This window comes from Theobroma cacao, chromosome 1, assembly GCF_000208745.1.
Source record: "Theobroma cacao cultivar B97-61/B2 chromosome 1, Criollo_cocoa_genome_V2, whole genome shotgun sequence".
Taxonomy (NCBI): Eukaryota; Viridiplantae; Streptophyta; class Magnoliopsida; order Malvales; family Malvaceae; genus Theobroma; species Theobroma cacao.
The window spans coordinates 32664251-32682456 of NC_030850.1; the positions used below are offsets into that span (position 1 = coordinate 32664251).

The 18206-nt window shown below is 37.4% G+C and overlaps 3 protein-coding genes across 3 annotated transcripts; 1 reads left to right on the top strand and 2 right to left on the bottom strand.

Moving 5' to 3' along the window:
- LOC18613812 (probable polygalacturonase) lies at window positions 1329–5339 on the top strand. The gene is made up of 7 exons (XM_007051240.2): window positions 1329–2034; window positions 2704–3021; window positions 3419–3539; window positions 3616–3790; window positions 3931–4001; window positions 4243–4902; window positions 5045–5339. Exons 1-7 carry the CDS (start codon window positions 2017–2019, stop codon window positions 5086–5088), a joined length of 1407 nt encoding a protein of 468 aa, XP_007051302.2. The 5' UTR covers window positions 1329–2016; the 3' UTR covers window positions 5089–5339.
- Window positions 5222–9066, bottom strand: LOC18613813 (protein S-acyltransferase 18). Its single transcript, XM_018113987.1, has 9 exons — window positions 8803–9066; window positions 8585–8698; window positions 8141–8467; window positions 7977–8045; window positions 7783–7854; window positions 7538–7666; window positions 7372–7452; window positions 6339–6506; window positions 5222–6259 (listed from the first exon to the last, which is right to left on the bottom strand). Exons 1-9 carry the CDS (start codon window positions 8851–8853, stop codon window positions 5747–5749), a joined length of 1524 nt encoding a protein of 507 aa, XP_017969476.1. The 5' UTR covers window positions 8854–9066; the 3' UTR covers window positions 5222–5746.
- On the bottom strand, window positions 12054–15661 carry LOC18613814 (probable WRKY transcription factor 47). The gene is made up of 6 exons (XM_018114335.1): window positions 15270–15661; window positions 15061–15132; window positions 14797–14949; window positions 13615–13968; window positions 13396–13509; window positions 12054–13243 (listed from the first exon to the last, which is right to left on the bottom strand). The coding sequence occupies exons 1-6, from the start codon at window positions 15489–15491 to the stop codon at window positions 12623–12625; spliced, it is 1536 nt and encodes a 511-aa protein (XP_017969824.1). The 5' UTR covers window positions 15492–15661; the 3' UTR covers window positions 12054–12622.

The following is an 18206-nucleotide window of genomic DNA, read 5'->3' on the forward strand; positions in this document are numbered from 1 at the left end:
TTATTTCCTTAATATTCACAGTTAGTACTTAGTACCTTCACCGATTCACAGCCATGAGATTAACACAGAATGCTTTGTAAGATCTTTATTAAGTAATCAGATGGTCAGTTGGTCACTGACTTTTTGCTCACTGTCCGCCTGTTCTCTATGTTGTTTTGTTGAAGCCAAGTTATAAAAAACCATTGGGACAGGGATTCTTGTCTGGGTTTTTTCTGTTTCTCTTAATTAGTAAAAGAGAAATGTTAGTCTAATAATCATGATGTTTCAAAGTAGTTTCATAATTTCGTCCGTAAGACAGGAATGAGAATGAGACATAACCTCGTGGAGGTGGAACCGAGGAGTAGACTTTCTGGCATGGGATAGTATTTTTTTTTAAAACGTTTTACGTAAAAACAATAAAAATATCGTGAAAGGGGAGGCTTAAACTCTACCTGAATGCAGTTTGTTTTGTCTAAGTAAAAACAAGAAGAAAAAACAGAAAAGGGCGAAGGCATGAGTGAAGAAGGAGATGTGGAAAATGATTTTAAGGGCATAATAATGGCCAATCAAATGGGATTTGTTAAGGTTACCCTTTAGGGGTCAAACGATTAAACCCCCCGAGTCATGGAGAGAGAAAGACAGAGGTGGTCCCTGCTTCCAAAGCCTGCGCTGTGGGTGTGAGAGACTTCACCACGCCCACTGGTTTAAACCGCTCGGCTCCTGTTTAACTGGTCAAGCCCGTTTTGGTCAAACAAGCGAAGCCACATGTGAACATGAAAGAAAAATTTGACCCACAGCTTATAGTATTATTTTTTAATTTTTTAATGTAACGATGAACTCGGGATTAGTGATACCAAGAGCTATCCATGTACGTCAGTTACGAAAACGGACTATCCCCAACAAAAACAATTTGGACAAAGCAAACGACGCCGTTGCTCTTGTAAATTGTAATGCTTTCCCTGGCAGGAACTATATGTCCCTTCCCAAAATCAAAACTTTGTTGTATTTCCTTATCAGCTCCTTTTTGTTTTGTTTTATGCATAGTTATGTCCTGCCTTCGGTTTATCAGCTTATGTATATTGGAAACTACTGGTAAAAAACACAAAAACAGAAAAAGAAGGAAACTGCTTTATGGAAATCCCTGTTTTGAACATGTGATGGAGGAGGTGAAATTAGTGGTGTTTTTTTGGCATGTATTACCTTTTTGACGGATTTTACAAACTCAAATTAAAGTAAGTAAGATTGTCACATGAAATGAGATAGGAACATGGATGGATAGAGATAAAGTGAGTTTAGCTAGGATGCCTTATCTCATGCAAGAGTTTTAATCTGTGTGTAAGTGTGACTCTTCCAGTCCAACCCCACTACGAAGACTCGCTCTCTCTATAGGGAAAGGTCCCTCTGTTTCTCTCAAAATAGAAGCCAACAGTCACAAACGCAAACAAAAACAAGCCCAGAGCAGACACCAAAAAGCTCACTCACCCTTCACTTATCAGAACATATATACCAGGTTACCAACCACTCCCATCTTCGATTTCATCGAGTTTGTACCTATTTTCAGCTTCCTTAAAGCTTTAACTTTTCTGGGTAATCCTTCGTTTCTTCTCATCAGTTTAATGTATAGAGCAAGGACAGAGAGAGAGAAAGAGTAGCAATGGAGCAGGTGAAGACATAAGAGGGACCTACTGCTTAATTTTTGGCGGGCAGCAACGGTCACTTTCAATGATTTTTCTTTGGGTGGTGGTGGTGGTTCTCTCAATGACCCATCTAATCACCCACACTCACACACATACACACACTTGCCTTACTGCTAGCTAGCTAGCTAGAGAAAGGAGATCTTATTCTTGATCAAAAAATAAAACAACAAAAAAAAAAAAACAACCCTTCCTCCTCTTCCAAGTGTTTTCCTTCGTCTTTATTTTGTTTTGATCAAATAAAAAGGACAGGGCTTTAGTTGGAGAGTGTGGTCTTTGTGGAATCTGCGAGTTGTCTTCTTAGGTGCTTGGGCTGAAGGGGAAAATTGCAGATCTCATTCATATGAAGAGATCTTTCAGTGTGAGTTGTTTGATCATTGCTTCTCCTGCCCTTGACTTTCTTTTTTTTGTTGTTTTGAAAAAAAAAATTTCTCTGTTGAATGGGTCTTAATTTGTCCCTAGTCATTCTGCTACAACACTAAGTGCTTGAACTTTGAACAAGATCTGAACAAAATGTTCAAAATGTGTTATGGGAGAACAGTTTGACTCATCTAAATTCTTTTACACTCGTTACAAAATTGATTAAGAACATTGTTGGGATCTAAATGAGCGAAATGGTTCTTCTTTTTAGCTTTTATGAGTGTTGTAGACAATTAGTGGTTGTGAGTAAACGCATTTAGCTTCTTCCATTTGGGATCAGCTGTTGCTTAGATATCCTTTTTGTAAAATGTAGCCCAGCTTCATCGACTTTTCTGTATATCTGCTAGTTTTATGGCATGAAATCTGTGAGTCATTTATTATCCATGACTTGGTTGATAAAGTTACTCGCTCACTACTTTTGCATGTTTCTCATTACCAATTTTCAGACTTCGTTTGATTGGCATTGTTGTTAATCTGGCTTTCATTTTTATTTGAACTCCGAGTTTGTTGAATGGTCAATCAGGAATAACTAAAGAATAAAGGGGAGGAAAGCTGCTTATTAATCTCTGATTCAACATTCATGATCAATTCTAAAATCATTTATTTTCAGCTGTTGGATGTGCTTCTGCTACTTGCATTTGTCAGTCATACTACATGGGCTGTCAAGGGCAGCTTGCATTGCAAACGGACCAACTCAGGCGAGACTCGGCCTCACAGTGTCACTATTACTGAATTTGGCGCAGTTGGAGATGGTGTCACTCTCAATACGAAAGCGTTTCAGAATGCCATCTTCTATCTCAATTCATTTGCTGACAAAGGTGGGGCCAAGCTTTTTGTCCCAGCTGGCCGGTGGTTGACAGGAAGCTTCGATCTCATCAGTCACCTAACTTTGTGGTTAGATAAGGATGCAGTAATTCTTGGATCAAAGGTAAGTCCTTAACTTATTTCAAAAGAACATTTACCCCTAAGATGTGAAAAGAACATCGCAACCTGGTCGCGTGGTCTTTCCTATGATCCCCTTCTGTCTGGAAATTTTCTTGTATATGGGAACTGTTGTTACAATGCTATGTAATCAACGTGTTGACACCGGAGAATTTGCATTTGGCTATCTGTAAGCAAGTCAATGCTCTATATGGTGAGCATACTAATTTAGTAATGCGAGAATAACATCTCATTTATGATCATTGATGCTCTGCTGCTAGTCTATATGATATTTTTCTGCCTATGCCCAAATTCAACTGGGCATTCCCATCTGTTGTAAGCCTACTGCTCGAGATGTTTTCTTATCACGTATTGAATAATAGCATATCTTCTGGGTGTTTCAGAATTCTGATGACTGGCCGGTTGTTGATCCTCTGCCTTCATATGGCCGAGGTAGGGAGTTACCTGGTGGAAGGCATCGAAGCCTCATATATGGACGCAATTTGACTGATGTCATAATAACAGGTTAGTAACATTGATGAAGAAAGCTCTTCCCTGAGCATTTTGTTTCATTTGTTGATGCCATTGGTTCTCCGTGCAGGTGATAATGGAACTATTGATGGCCAAGGCAGTGTTTGGTGGAACTGGTTCAGAAGTAAAACTCTGAATTATACTCGGCCCCATCTGGTTGAGTTGATGAACTCAACTGGGGTATTAATCACAAACTTGACTTTCTTGAATTCACCATTTTGGACCATCCACCCAGTATACTGCAGGTTTGTGCTCTTCATTAATATTAGCATGCTCTTCTTGTTTGTTGCAATTAAAGTGTTTACATTACCATTTTAGAACAGAACTATTAAGAGTGAAAGCATTTATCAATTAAGTTGAGACTTTTTTTTTTCTTGATGAACAGCCATGTTACAGTCCAGAATGTCACAATTCTTGCTCCTCTGGATTCACCAAACACAGATGGGATTGATCCAGGTGAGTTCTATATGCGAACCTGAAAATTCTGTTTGATTCATCAATAATAAGTATTCTTGAATGATTGCAATGCAAGCAATTAAAGCTGTAACAACTTTAAAATGTAACAAATTTTGCAAGACGCAAGATTCTACTTTGTAACACATGTTTGTATCCAAGTGTAATCAACATTCTTGTCTCTATTTTCTACTCCATTTTAACCTCTCATATCTTTCTTACTGATATGTTTGAATACATCCAGATTCTTCTGATGATGTTTGCATTGAAGACTGTTATATCAGCACTGGCGATGACCTAATTGCCATCAAAAGTGGGTGGGATGAGTATGGCATTTCATTTGCTCATCCCAGCACAAATATTACCATCCGCGGGTTAACTGGTCACAATCGAAATGGCTCTGGGATTGCAATTGGAAGTGAGATGTCTGGAGGTGTTTCTGAAGTTTATGCAGAAAACATATTTTTTTTCAATACCAGCACAGCTATCATAATAAAGACAGCTCGTGGAAGGGGTGGCTATGTGAGAAATATCTATATATCAAACGTTACTTTGGCTGGTGTAGACACAGCTCTAAAGTTCAATAGTAATTTTTCTCAGCATCCAGATGAGTTTTATGATCCAAATGCTCTCCCTGTAATAGAAAGGATTACGATTAAAGATGTTGTAGGAGATAACATAAAAGTTGCAGGCCTCCTCAAGGGCATAGAAGGGGACAGTTTTCGTAATGTTTGCTTATTGAATATTACTCTCAATGTAACCTCAGAGTCTTCATGGAACTGCTCTAATATTCGAGGATACTCTGCCTTGGTTTCCCCAGAAACTTGTGAACCTCTGAAGGAAAGTATCTTCCCGAAGCATTATTCAGACTGTTACCGTCTATCAAATCATTTGTGGAGTTCAGGTAATGAAAACAGAGGTTCTTGGTTGCTTTCTTGGTAAATAGTGGAAACATAGCATTTGCTTTGCGGTGAAATCACCCTCTTTCATGAGTTTTTGAAATTTTTAGTTGGAAATTTGATTCTTGCCATTTCTCAACACAACAGCCCATCACCTCGCCAAGGAAATGATGCCCGACATAAGAAGTTGATTGGAGTAGCTGATAAGTGGTTGTTGACTTGTGAGATGGTGTTGAGAGATTGTTTCTTGTAACTTTGTGTGCAGTAACAAATAATTGAGTGATTTGTAAGAAAAATGCATAGATGAGTATGTCTCTGAAAGGGTTTTTTTTTTTTTGCTTGTCGCAGTCTGAAATCCCAACATATTAAATTTTGGTATGTTACGAAGGGCAAGTTATTCAAAAGCTCAATGAAAACAGAATCACAGAAAATTTTACATAAACTGTGTAATTTCTTGAGGTGCCTTTCATTGTGGTGGTGGTCAATCCAGTCTGTTTCCTGGGAAGTTGCATCCTTTTCATGAAATGGAAATGCAATTTCCATGCTTTGGAAGGTTATGCAGAGTAAGTTCCCAGGTAATATACTACAACAATTACGTGCCCGACCTGTCCTTGTTTTTGGTACGGTACAAGATTCGTTGCATCAATGCATGTGCTAAGTTAGGTGGAAGTTCTTCAACTGTATTTGTATTGAATAATCTAAGGAGTATCCAATTACAGTCTGTGAAAGAGATGACAAAGAAATGAAATACACTTGTAAACCTAATGAGATGAGATGCTTCATCAAGAATGAACACAGGCAACCAACGAATCTTTCTCAGAGGCTGAGAACCTTGAAATTCAAACGTCTTTATCTGGGAGATGCCTCACTGCCATCTTTTTTAATAACAGAACATAAAACCTGCCTTGAGATGTATGTTTCAAGCTCCTTGGAAACCTCTGTTAACTTCAAATCGAAATTGCTTCTATATTTTTGTTTTGGTGATGGCATAACACTCGAGAACATAGTAGTAGAACCAGAAAATCGACGCCTTGGGCTTGAAAACCTTCCTGGTGAACCTGGAAGCCTGCCTTTGGAAATAAGAGGCGTTGTTGCTGTTCCTGAATTGGCTATATTTCTCTCTGGGTTCATTAGTGGGCCACGTTTTGTCTCCAGTGGTAGTGGCTTCAATGGATCAAGTTCCACCGCTAGCTTTGGTTTCATAAGCCTTTCTCTAGCCTTCTCTGCTGCTAGAAGAGCTTTCTCCCTGCTAAGATTTATCAGTTTCCATGGGTCAATGCTTACATGGAACCCTTGTTTCTTGCTTGTTAAGGTGGAAGCTTCAGGATCTCCATCAATTCGTATGGACAATCTTGATGGGTTCTGAAATTGTAACTGACCAGTAAGACAAGCCTGCTCAAAATCTTTGGATAAAGTTTAAGATGGGATGTCTTGTATATACCTGAGTTCTCTGTCCTCTGCACAAAAACCTTGACACAAATGTGGGTTTTTCAGGTGAATCAAAATCAGAACTATCATCCGACGAGATATCTGAGTCGTCAAATGGGTCGTCTACTGTAAATTGGTTCTCCTCTTTCATTGCCAGTATATAATCATAAGTTCTCATTCCCTGTAACAAGAATCAACACATACTATTGAGGCTGGAACGGAACTAAACAGCTCAAGCCTGTGTAGTAACAAGTTAAGGGCATTGATTCCGAACCCTCTTCAGTGCATTCAAAGGCATAGATGCAGCAAGATATGCCACAACTCAAGTTGAAAGCACGAATAAAACAAACAACCAAAGTCCTCACATTTACTTAAAAACTGCTAATTAACTTATCATGTGGGTACATACGAACATAATAGTTACTATATTTCAAATGTCAAATTGTTAGGACAGGCAAGAACTGCGAAAGTGAAAAGTTCCATTGGGCTTCGAAATGTCACGCATGCTGAGATAGTGACAATTCGAATCCTATACTAAGAAACGTAAGGAAATTTTCGTCAAGGACTGGGGCATGAAGTTAACAAATGCATGCCAAAGTTTAGCTGACGAGTAGTGACATGCTCGAAATTGTTATAATTACAAATGGGGTACACTATGAAAACGACAGAAAATTTCCCTTATTTCTTAGCTTTACAGTAATGATTGGAATATATAATTCATCAGCATAGGAAACGCAAAATGATTTTCTAGTACCGAACGGAATGATAATGGAGTGACAATTAAATGAATATGACTCACACCAGAACCACATCTTTTCTTGTAAATTGACCACATGGGAAAGAGCCTCATTCATGTGCATAAAGTTGCAGTGGTGATGTTGAAGGAAGCCAAGTGATGGGAAGCTTGAAGTAGAAACGACCGAGCACGTAACTTAGTACAACAATGTTTCTATTTTTTACCTAACCAAACTGACATGGCGTCTTATTTTTTCAAATTACTCTATTGGGTTTTGCAAATTAATCCTAAGAGGGAAGCTATAACTTACCTTTCTTATCAGAACTACATGAAAGAAGAAAAGTTGTCCCATTGCTGCCGAGCCATAAGCAGTAAACAAAGCCAACAAAATCTGTTATAGTTCCATGAGTTAAACTAAACCCCCACCAGAATTTGTACTCCAAATGTAGCTGCAATGTAAGAAAGATAATACTTACTGTGATTGTGGCAAGAACTTCTCTAGGAAACTCTATATAGAGCCTTTTCTCCAGCTCCTGCTCAATTCCTATCTTATCTGCAAAGCACCTGACGAATATGGCAATAGCAGTTCCTCCTTCTAGGATTAGCTGTAAGAGTAACGATTCAATTGTCAGGGTGAATAGAATTTCAAGCCCTTTTAGAGGTAAGATGGAGCGTAATATAGTTGATCTCTAGCAATTGAAGGACATAAAACACCACTTACCATTAACAATACAAAAATCATCAGAAGAATGAATGTCGTATAATTCCTTTTCCCTACACAATTGTTCAGCCACTGACATAAAACAAGCAACTCTACATCAATGCACAGCAATTGCTTTCTAAAATACACTACAAACTGAAAAAAGAAACGAAAAAAAAAAAGGCCCAAAATTAGACTCAAAACCCGCTCCTTACCCTGCAATGATGATCAAAACCTTCAACACACCGGTTGCAAGTCCTACAGTGCTTGCTATGTTTTTTCACCTAAGATAAAGTAGAGAAAGTTGTAAAAGACAAAATACAAGGGAACCCATCTGTTATTATTATTTTTTTTAAATGTTACTAGCACAAATGCAAACCTCAAAATCACAGAGAGAACAGTAGGAGATGTCATCCTCTTTAAGGTCAGGTGAAATTGCATCATCTTTCATGACAAGGGGAAATGGTAGCAACGGTTCCATTTGGACATTGGTTTTCAATGGATCCAAATACTTCCTCCTTATGAAAGTCCTAAGAATCTTCTTCTCCAACCTCCTAAAAAACCTTACAACAATCTGGGTCAATATGAACCCGTAATTGAGCTTCAAAACCCCTTTAGATTTGTCTTTTTTCTTCTTCCTAGAGCTGGTTTTATCAGTAGGGTCAATAGCAGTACACCTAATAAACAGGAACATAACAGAGAGTGCCTGGAATTGGAAAACCAAATTAAAACAGCTCATTAATTCTCAGTGAGTTTTGGGCTATCAAAACTGATAAGAAGAAACGAATAAAAAGGTTCAAACGTTTTGCTTAGAGAAGATTACCACAAAGGAAAAGATAGTTGTGACAATTATTTCTGCAATTCTGTTTCCAAGCAAGAGGCCTAGAAATGTATAAAAGGCCACAACTAGAAAGCTGTATACCGCCATTCCCACCATCTGCAAATCCAATAATTTCAACTCAATTCAAAGTTTCAATCCACAAAACAAATGGTCAGCAATTCTAAGACAATAAAAGAAAAGGGTCTAAGTTTGACATTTACCTGCAAAGGATGGAGAGGTCGCTGCCAACCATGGCGTCTCATGATCCTCATGGCCTTAAACTTTGCAGCTTTTTGAATCCAAACAACAACAGATTTTTTCTTTGTGTTAAATTAATTTAAATTAAGTTACTTAGCAATCCATGGGATTTGCTTTCAAAGTCATAAAGAGCAGAAAAGTTCTCTTTTGTTAGCTGTTTTTATGTGTTTTGTGTTTTTTAATGTTTTCCCTTGAAGTTCACGCTTAGCTTGAGGAGCAGCTCCCCCCCCAACGGTCGAATGTCGATAAGGCGGTTTAAAATTTGAACGGCCATTCTTGTTGCAGATCTAGCCCCATCTGACGGCTGTGAGTTCATCATCATTGTTCCCTTTTCCATGTTTGGGGGCCCGAAAAGGCCAAAACAATTTGTGCGTGGGGCCATTGCATTAGTACGACTAAACATTCCGTGGGCCGCCAGGCGTAAACTCAGTTTCCCTATAATGTTGACCTGTCGAAACTTTGGGAATGTTAGGTTAAATGGTCAATAAATGGGGCTCAGAAGTTTTAGCCCATAAAACCCAGATTGTGAAATACAAGGCCCAATACTTGAGACAAAGGGTTTCACTGGTATTGCAGGGGATTTGAGCTCGTATTCTTTTTGTTCTCCTCAATGTGATCATGTAATGCAGGTGCCTGTTGATTCTCACCTCACATCAAATATGTATTAAAAGTGATTTTGAGCTTAGAACAGAAGAATTATCACTTCAACTAGTTTTCCAAGTTGAGAATCTGTGACAAATGCATCTTCGTCATCATTGAAAGAAAATTTGGCGGCATCCATGAGTTCCTCCAAACTCTTCAGTGAGTTCTTTGATATTAACAAACAACGATCCACATGATATTAAAATACCCCATCATTGAATAAGAAACTATACCCTTTTAAGGGATTATATCCGAAAAGAAATTGGTAGCTAGTAAAAGGTCTTTTGGTGCGTAAAAACAAAATGGCAACTACCAAAGCATCACCTGTTGCATAAATAACCCATGTTTTTAAAGTCAAAAATAGACCAAAACCAAAAAAACAGAACCCATTAATGCGAAAGCGAATTGCAAAGAAAGCACGACGCTGCAAAGATTAATCACTGAAGCATCTGGAGGAACTCAAGGTTGGCACCAAACGTGCGGTTTCTTTCTTCTTCTCGACTTCTGACTTGAAAGCCATTAATATTGCCTGTTGGGTTGGATAGCTAGCTAGGTTTGTTTTTCATTTGTCTCTCGAAACCGGTTGTGATGCTGCTTATATAGATAAAATTGCACCTTCGAAACTGAGCTTCCTAGAGCCCGAAGACGTCTCTCAGGTGCAACTGGCGAATCTTTTTTAATTTGGATGATAAGAAAAGCCGCGTGCCTAGTTGAACCTGGCGTTTTTTCCTGGTCGGATTCGTTATAAAACCTAAGGAGATTCATTGAACGTGGACACTGCATGGTGCTTTATTCTCATGGGTGTAACTTGCAAGGAGACGGAATCTTATCTACACCGACAACCATGTGTTCGGTTTAACATGTTGTTGAGGAAATCCTTTGTCCTGAGTTGAGGTAAACGTGTGGAAAAAGGTTTCCTGGGTAAACCCTGATCATATTTTCAACAAAGGCAGGCTTTCTCCTGATTGATTCGTACGATATATTTATGTAGCTTCTGCTGCTGCAGCTCCTCCTCCTCCTCGGATTGGCTAGCTGGAGTCAGACTCTGGAGAAATTGGGAAAGTAACGGTTCACGATCGATAATCTATGTCAGGATGCGTTGGAGATATTTCCATGTGTAGGTTACAAGGCGACAGAAATATCTATATCTTTACGTTGAAAGATGAAACCAGAAAATGGAGCAACCTAATTAAAACGCGAGAGGAACAGAACTAGGGAGACAAAAGAAGTGGATTAATTTGTCCTTTTCTTCCCTCTTTATTTGGTGGAATACATATACAGTAGAGAAATTAGGTGGAGTATTATTTATTTAGTTTTTCTTCTTTATGCCGCTAAGCAATTAATGCCGTTTAACATAGGCTTAACCCAAAATCATAGCACCGAAACTATATCCCTTTCTAGTTTATAATTAGAATTAGTTTTTCTGTTTGATTACTAAGAGTCTGTTTGGTTTAATTTTTTTAGTTTAAAAACTATTATGAAATTCTTATAAAAAATAATAACTTTTAAAATTAAATTAAAAGTTATTTGGTAATCTATTTGGTAGAATAAATTATATAAACTTCAATATTTATTAAACTTATCATAAAAGCTATTGATACTATTTTCAATTACCTAATAAAAACAAATTTATTTCGAGTTTATATATAATTTTAAATATTAAAATAAAAAAAATCTATAAAGAAATGAAACAACTTTCAAACTTGTATAATAGTAATAGTATTAAATTTTTATTAATCTAATAAGCAATATGACCATTATGCTTCAATTTCTCAAAAAAGAAAAGAAAAGATGAAACAATGTATTTGACATTAAAATCTTTTTTAGTGAAAAAGGAGATGAGAGGGAGATTGATTGAGAGAGAGGAATATTTCTTAAAAGACTTGACGTAATTTTTTTTTTAAAAAAAAGCTCCTCTCTGGATTGAGTTAATTTTGAGTTAAGTTTTGTGGAAAATTTAACCTAATTCCGTTAATTTTCCTCATTCTCTTACTTTCTAATCCAACCAAACGAGAAAAAAAAAATGGGCTGCTATAGTCTTATACTAAACTAATAAACACCTTGGAGGACGCGCATTTCTTCATTTCGTTTTTTTCTTCTTAAATAAGTAAAATTTTCTTAATCATTGCCTAATATGCTGACTATTTATTTTCAATTAGTGAATAAGGATCAATATTTTGTTTATTAAAAAGCATCTTGAGATTAGCCCCTAAATTAATTAACTAGCTGATGGGTCATTCTAGTCACACTAGAGATTTAGGTCAAGGGTTTTTTTTGTTTTCCTTTGAAAAGCAACTTGTATATTCATTCCATCAAGAGAGCCAAAAAAATGCTGCTGTAAGTCTATTCCTATGGGTAGAAATAGACTAACAGCAGCAAATTACAATTCTCAACAAGCTCCAAATTAAGAGATGAAAAAAACAGTGCCCGGAACATACAAGTGACCAAAAAGAAAATAGTAATTGGCCGGGGTTCAGCAAGCTTCTTCCTCTAGCAATATATATATGTAGTATGTATAGAATGTTTTAAAGTTATGGCAGTAAACAATAACTAAAACAAGGGAAACAAAAACTTCAACTCAAGCAAATAATTGCTAGTATATAATTCTGCAAAAGTTATATAAATCCCTTTCACTATACATGTATATCCCTTCATACTTATTTAATTATGTACAAAGCAAAATCATCTCCAACAAAAGAAATACTTAAAAATTTTGTCCACCAATTCGTTCTTACAACCCACTCTAAGCTTTCAGTATGCTTACACTGCATGTGACAACATATCATAATTCTCTACAATGAAGAGTATAGAAATATTGGATTAGGAAAGGCGGTAATGATCAGATTCTGAAAGTCTTTTCTTACGGCTATAGCGACACCAAACTGCAAGCCCGAACCACCAACCATCAGTACACTGTTGTTGATCAAAAGAGTTCGCTATGATGAATTCTTCTACATATAACCCGGATCAGGTGTAACAACATCTACGTGCACGTCAAAGCTTGCTCCATATATTCTACTGCTCTGATCATAAAAAAGATGGGTTCTTCTCTCAAACTGTCTACTTACCAAGCAAAAGGTTATGCAAAAAAGTGATAAATAACCTGAGAATGCGAAGACCCAAAAGTGCTTATCACCCTAGCTAGTTAGTAGAGAAAGTGGTGCAAGACTGTGGAAGCTGTGGTGATCCTGGAAGACCAGGCACCCTATTGGAGGCATTGCTATTCCCACCATTGTTAATAGTGTTTCCACTGTTGCTCGGTGGTGCTCCCATAATTGTCGAAATAGCTGCAGCTAAGGCTGCGGTGAAATTCGGATCAGAAGCAATGGCTGCTGTAACTGTGTCAACCATAGAAGCAGGACGTTGCCCTAACTGCGTTACAGGCAATGCAGATAACTTGGTAGGAGAGAACATAGAGTGCCCTAAAAGCTGCGGATAGCCTTGCAACGGTAATGGAAATGTAGCTGTGGAAGGCGGGGGACGGAAGAATGGAACAGCATTTGGGCCTTGAGTTAAGTCAAGGGTTATGGTGGGAAACGGCGCAGAGGCAGACAGGGTGGCCATTGTTGATCCATAAGGTAAGGAAGGGAAGTAGCCCGAACTCGATAGGCCATCCTTGCTTGTGGTTGAACCTGATAGTAGCATGGCTGCTGCAGCTGACGTAGTGTTAGCCATAGCTGTGGCTGCTGGTGGAAGAGGGTGATTGTGATTTCCTTCATATGTTGTTATGAGAATGCTTTTATCCTCAGCGCATCTTTGCACCTGTCAGAAAATAAGGTAAGTTTAAGTAGTTGGAAGTGTTAAAAGGACGTTAAGGTTTAAGTAGTTGAAGGTTTTTCAGAATAATCGAGCCCATTTTACTCTCTTCTTATTCCCAAAATAAAAAATATTAACTAGAAGAAAAAGACAAGTACCTGCTTACGGACTGGGCAGCCAACAGCCATGGTGCAACGGTAGTAGGCGCGTGGACAAGGGTTTCCCTTGGCCATCTTTTGACCATACTTCCTCCATTGACATCCATCGCTTATCTGCGCCAAAGAAAAATAAGATCCATCGTTAATTTCGACATATTCTTCAAAGTTTTTTCACATAAATGAGGAATTAAAATTGTACAGTTGCAAAATAGTCCTTACCAAGGGAGCTTCTGATCTCGCTCGAACCGACACCCTGGCCTTCCTGAAAGGTACTTCAGAGACTTGCTCTTCATTCTTTGACTGTTCTACCTTTGGACTCTTGGGCGACCCCCAGCTTTGGGACGTTCGATCAGTACCATCTTCAACAGAAACGTGCTTTCCTGGAATTTGAGTCATTTGATGGTCGCGTTCCTTTGACACGACTTCCATAGTGTTTACTGGGGATACTGACAATTCCTGCGTCTTGTCGTCAGATGCCGAAGGTGCATTGACATCCAAGGCAGCCGATGGTCGTGGGTCCATGAATTGTTGGACTGACTCTGTGAGACTTGACATGCCATTAACTGCACCCTTCTGTTTGAAAACCAACCATTTGATTAGTCTTAACCTTGGATCGTGATATTCCTCAGAGAGAGAAGAAAAAAGCGATGGGCTTAATTATCAACCAATCTTCATTACCTCTAAATATCAAACGGCAAAATGTTTATGGTACTACTCTTTATGCTAATCCCCAGATTATCTCACTCAGCCCTCTAACTGGTTTAACGTAAACTTGTAAAATGAGAGAAACAGTGAAAGTACATAGATACATAGGTTATTTTTCTCAAAGAATCATGGCGGGTCTTTTAACCTGCTTTGAAGCAAGAGAAAAAGATCCTTTTAGGTTGTCCAAAGTGCACACGAGGGGGTGCAAATAAGCCTAAATAGGCAACTAGCTGAGCAAACGCCTCCTATTCTACAGTAGGCTTTACTCTATTATCATTTACAAGGACCATTGCAGGCACACGGTGAATCATATAGATTGGCGATCGAATAACTGTGTATGAAATTTACTGAAAATTTCTTTTTGAAGATAGGAAGGAGTCCAAACTTCAATGTGGTTTTGCATAAAAATAAGGCGAAAACTGAGATTAGCAAAGATATATTACGAATAAGATATTGAAAAAAAGATGATACGGGATCAGGAGAGCACACTTTCCAATTCTAGTGAAGCACGTTAGCCAATTTTTTACGCATTAAAAAAAAGATACATCCAATATCCATATCATACAGTTAAATTTTAATGGATAATTAAAACCCTCTTACTCTAATTTAAACCACAGGAATCACCTAGCAAACTGATGTATATATTCGAATCTGGTGTGCTTGACCTTATGGTAACTTAATCAAACTTAAATTCACCTGTTCTCCTTGATTTCCATGTGCCTGTTTTTGCACCGCCATGAACAGTTGACCTTGTAGTTCGTTGTAGTTTTTGGTAATCTGATCCAACATGCTTCTCAGTCTCCGATTCTCTTCGTGTAACCTTTGTAACTCGATTCTAAGAGCCCTCATCTGAAAACCCAATTTTCCATTAATAAGTTTAAGCTCACAAATAAAAAAGAAATGAAAACATTTACATGGTAAAACGTTTTTCATGTAAAATTTTCTCTTCGGAAAACTCACTTCAGAATTGGGTGTCTCTTCATTAGTTGTCCTTGAAACTCTCGGGCTTGAACTGAGAAGATTTAATCCAGTCTGAACAACAAAATTTTAGTCAATGAGAAGTAAACTCAAATTTCCATAATAATTCCAATTAGTATTTCCATATCACACGATAGGTTCAATGAATATATAAACATAATAAAAAAATTAATAATAATCCAAAACCTTACGTTTACACCGGAATCAAACAAGGAAGATGACCCATTATTAATCTTGCTCTCTTGAAGAGGATCATGTGGTTGACTGTTAGTAGAAAAGAAATCCATTTCCTTGATGGTTGGCTTAACATGATCACTAGAATCATCAAGCGTACGATCAGGCACACCAGAATTCGGCCGGAGGAAGTCACCAGAGCGCAAGAACTTCAATTCTCGACGGTGCTGCTTCTCCATGACTAAAGGAGAAAGAAAGAAGAAAAAAAAAGGAGAAAGAGAGAGAGAGAGAAGAGAGGAGGAGTAGTTATGGAGCCTTTTCAAGCTTTCAACAAGAAGAAAGAGTCTTTTCACTGTAGTAGTTATATAATAAATCACTAAGAATGCCAGAGAAAAAAGAAGAGAGAAATGACTTAGCTTTAGGGGTGGTCCAAAAAAGATTAAAAAATAAAAGAAAGGGCTTATTAGAGAGAAAGAGTAAGCGAAGACCAGCCGTTTTTCTCGCGGAAGATATGACGTAACAGTTGATGTAGAGGGCGACGTGGCAAATTCTGGTTGAGGTAGGACTAAGCAAGGAGTGAAACGATGGGTGAGGGCGGTGAGACGGAATGGCGTTAAAGATAACGGAGGATAGAGGTACTTCGCGTTTTTAGTGTAAAAGAGAGAGATAAGGTACGGGCGGTCCACGTGGGGGCGTCTTCTCGAGGTCAACGAAGTTGACGGCACGGCTCTATCTGACGGTGGTTAGGGATAAAAAAAAAAAGAAAGAATGAGGAAACAAGGGGAGGGGTCCACCTAGGGGAGGATACCTAATCCCACTTGACTTATGAAGCCAGGCCCCCCACGTCATTTTTTGGATCCCTCCCCCGGATGCTGGCTCACCTGGCTAGCTCGGCTCCTTGCTGCCCTACATGCACTCAACCACCTACGTTTTGGTCCCATTGAATTTCTTTGCAACTTTTAATCTTAGTCTAATTACCCCATTTATATATATCCCTTTCATTATCCTAGAATATTATTAGTATTGGTTTATCGGTGCTTCTATTTTTAAGCACATTTTTTTACATATATCAATCCCTTTTGTTGATATATAAATTTTAGTTATCTATTTATATGATAATTGATGTGAACATAAAATAAATTAAATTTCGTGTACTTTAAATTTATTTATTTTTATATTGGTCAAATGAATATGATATATGAGTTTTTTTTTTAAAAAAAAGTGAAAAAGGACTATGGGAGATCAAAGAAACTCCTCATCATGGAAATATCATATATATGAGAAAGGGGAAACAAGAGATGAAGAAAAAGAAAAAAGAGTGGGTGAAACTTAATATTAGGCCAATCAAAATCAATTAAAAGGGTTGAACACCCATAATGAAAAAGAATTAGTTAACAGCAGGACCCCTAGCATAATTGTACAACTGAATTATTGCTCTTCGGTATCAATCAACTTCAAATAGACATGTGTCACCACAAATGGATATATTACCTCCCCTCCCTTCATGCAATTATCTTGTACAAATTGCCCGTGGTAAGGGTTAGTCGCCCCTAGAAATAATAGATTCTTCCAAAGACATGATAAACCTAAAGAAATGAAAGTTAATTAGTCGAGTTTAATTAGTCTGCTAATTATGCAATGAATGTCGATATGGGAAATGGCCAAGAAAGAAAGGAAAAAAAAAGAATCATGCTGAGCAGAAACTTTTGACATCTACTTAGTCATCCTTGAGTTGATTCCAATGGAAGACCAAATTATGTGCAAAAATGGTCCTAGCTATAGCTACCAAGTTATTCTTTTTTCCCACATATCTGAGGTGTGGTTTCTGACTTCTTTCCACAATTTCGATCAAAGAGCTCATCTCTTTAAGACTGAATTGTTGGGGTACCGTAATCAGTCAAGATTCTAGAAGTTCCTTAATCTAATACCGTAGCAAAACTTCTTTGCTTTTGCTTGCTCAGCATCATTCCTCTTTGCCATAAATAAAGTCCATTTATTGTAACTGCAAACTTTACTACAATACTTTTTCTTTCCTCCAAGTCTATTAAAGAAAAAAACGAGAGAAAGAAAGAACCTTTTTTTTTACAAGTCATGAATTAAGTCATTGATAAATGGGGTTACTTGAAACTCATAACCCTCCATAGGTACACAAAAGTTTGTCCTATATTCTCCCTCCATGCACAAAAAAAAAAGAGTCATTGATAATAACTCTATAATATAGAGTTATTTCGACACATTTTAGGAACTTAAATAGTTAGATTTTTTATATTTTAGATGCGAATTTTAACATTTTAAGTATTTTTATAGTTTAAGTTTGATTACTTGTTAAGTGATTAATTTAAGTTATTTTAGTTAAATTTAATGTTATTTTATTTTAAATTACTTTAAGAGTAGTTATTGTTAATTTTTCTTATTGCTTTTGTAGAAAATTTGATGAAAAAAACTCATTTGATAAAAATTAGTGCAAGTATGGTGATGGCTTCATTCGTCTATGTTTCGTTCTGATCGGATCGTGGTCAAAATATTTGTCTAAGTCCAAGCACTGTAGCAGTACCTATGGACTGAATATGATCCAGTATTTGGAGTATACCTTTCAATCTAGAAGTCCAATTGATGTAATTCTTGATCCATTGGAAAGCTAAGAGATATGGCTAAAACTTTTATGTTTACTACTTTGCCTAGTTCTGATCATATTAGGGTGAAACTCATGTTTGAACTTGATAGACCGCCATAACATTGAGAGAACAAGGCTGCAGCGTTGATAAAAGGAAGCACACATACAATTTTTCAAAGAGCTCAACGTCGTAGCACTGAAGAAGTAGCGTCGCAGAGTTGGGCTATTTTTCAAAAAAAAAAAGTTGACTAGATTTTGGAAATTAGGTTATTTAAACCCTATTTAAGAGACATTTTTCAGAGATTTTAAGATGAAGGAGCAAGCAATTTCTCTTGAGAAA

Excerpts from the sequence above, each read along its gene's own strand:
- LOC18613814 (XM_018114335.1), bottom strand. The coding sequence starts at position 15,491 with ATGGAGAAGCAGCACCGTCGAGAATTGAAGTTCTTGCGCTCTGGTGAC. Across the intron at positions 14,950-15,060 it reads AAGAGACACCCAATTCTGAA|ATGAGGGCTCTTAGAATCGA; the intron begins GTGAGTTTTCCG and ends TTGGGTTTTCAG. Across the intron at positions 13,510-13,614 it reads CGAGATCAGAAGCTCCCTTG|ATAAGCGATGGATGTCAATG; the intron begins GTAAGGACTATT and ends TCTTTGGCGCAG.
- LOC18613813 (XM_018113987.1), bottom strand. The coding sequence starts at position 8,853 with ATGAGGATCATGAGACGCCATGGTTGGCAGCGACCTCTCCATCCTTTG. Across the intron at positions 8,468-8,584 it reads CAACTATCTTTTCCTTTGTG|GCACTCTCTGTTATGTTCCT; the intron begins GTAATCTTCTCT and ends TTCCAATTCCAG. Across the intron at positions 7,667-7,782 it reads TGATTTTTGTATTGTTAATG|CTAATCCTAGAAGGAGGAAC; the intron begins GTAAGTGGTGTT and ends TTACTCTTACAG.
- LOC18613812 (XM_007051240.2), top strand. Across the intron at positions 3,540-3,615 it reads GACTGATGTCATAATAACAG|GTGATAATGGAACTATTGAT; the intron begins GTTAGTAACATT and ends TTCTCCGTGCAG. Across the intron at positions 4,002-4,242 it reads CACAGATGGGATTGATCCAG|ATTCTTCTGATGATGTTTGC; the intron begins GTGAGTTCTATA and ends GAATACATCCAG.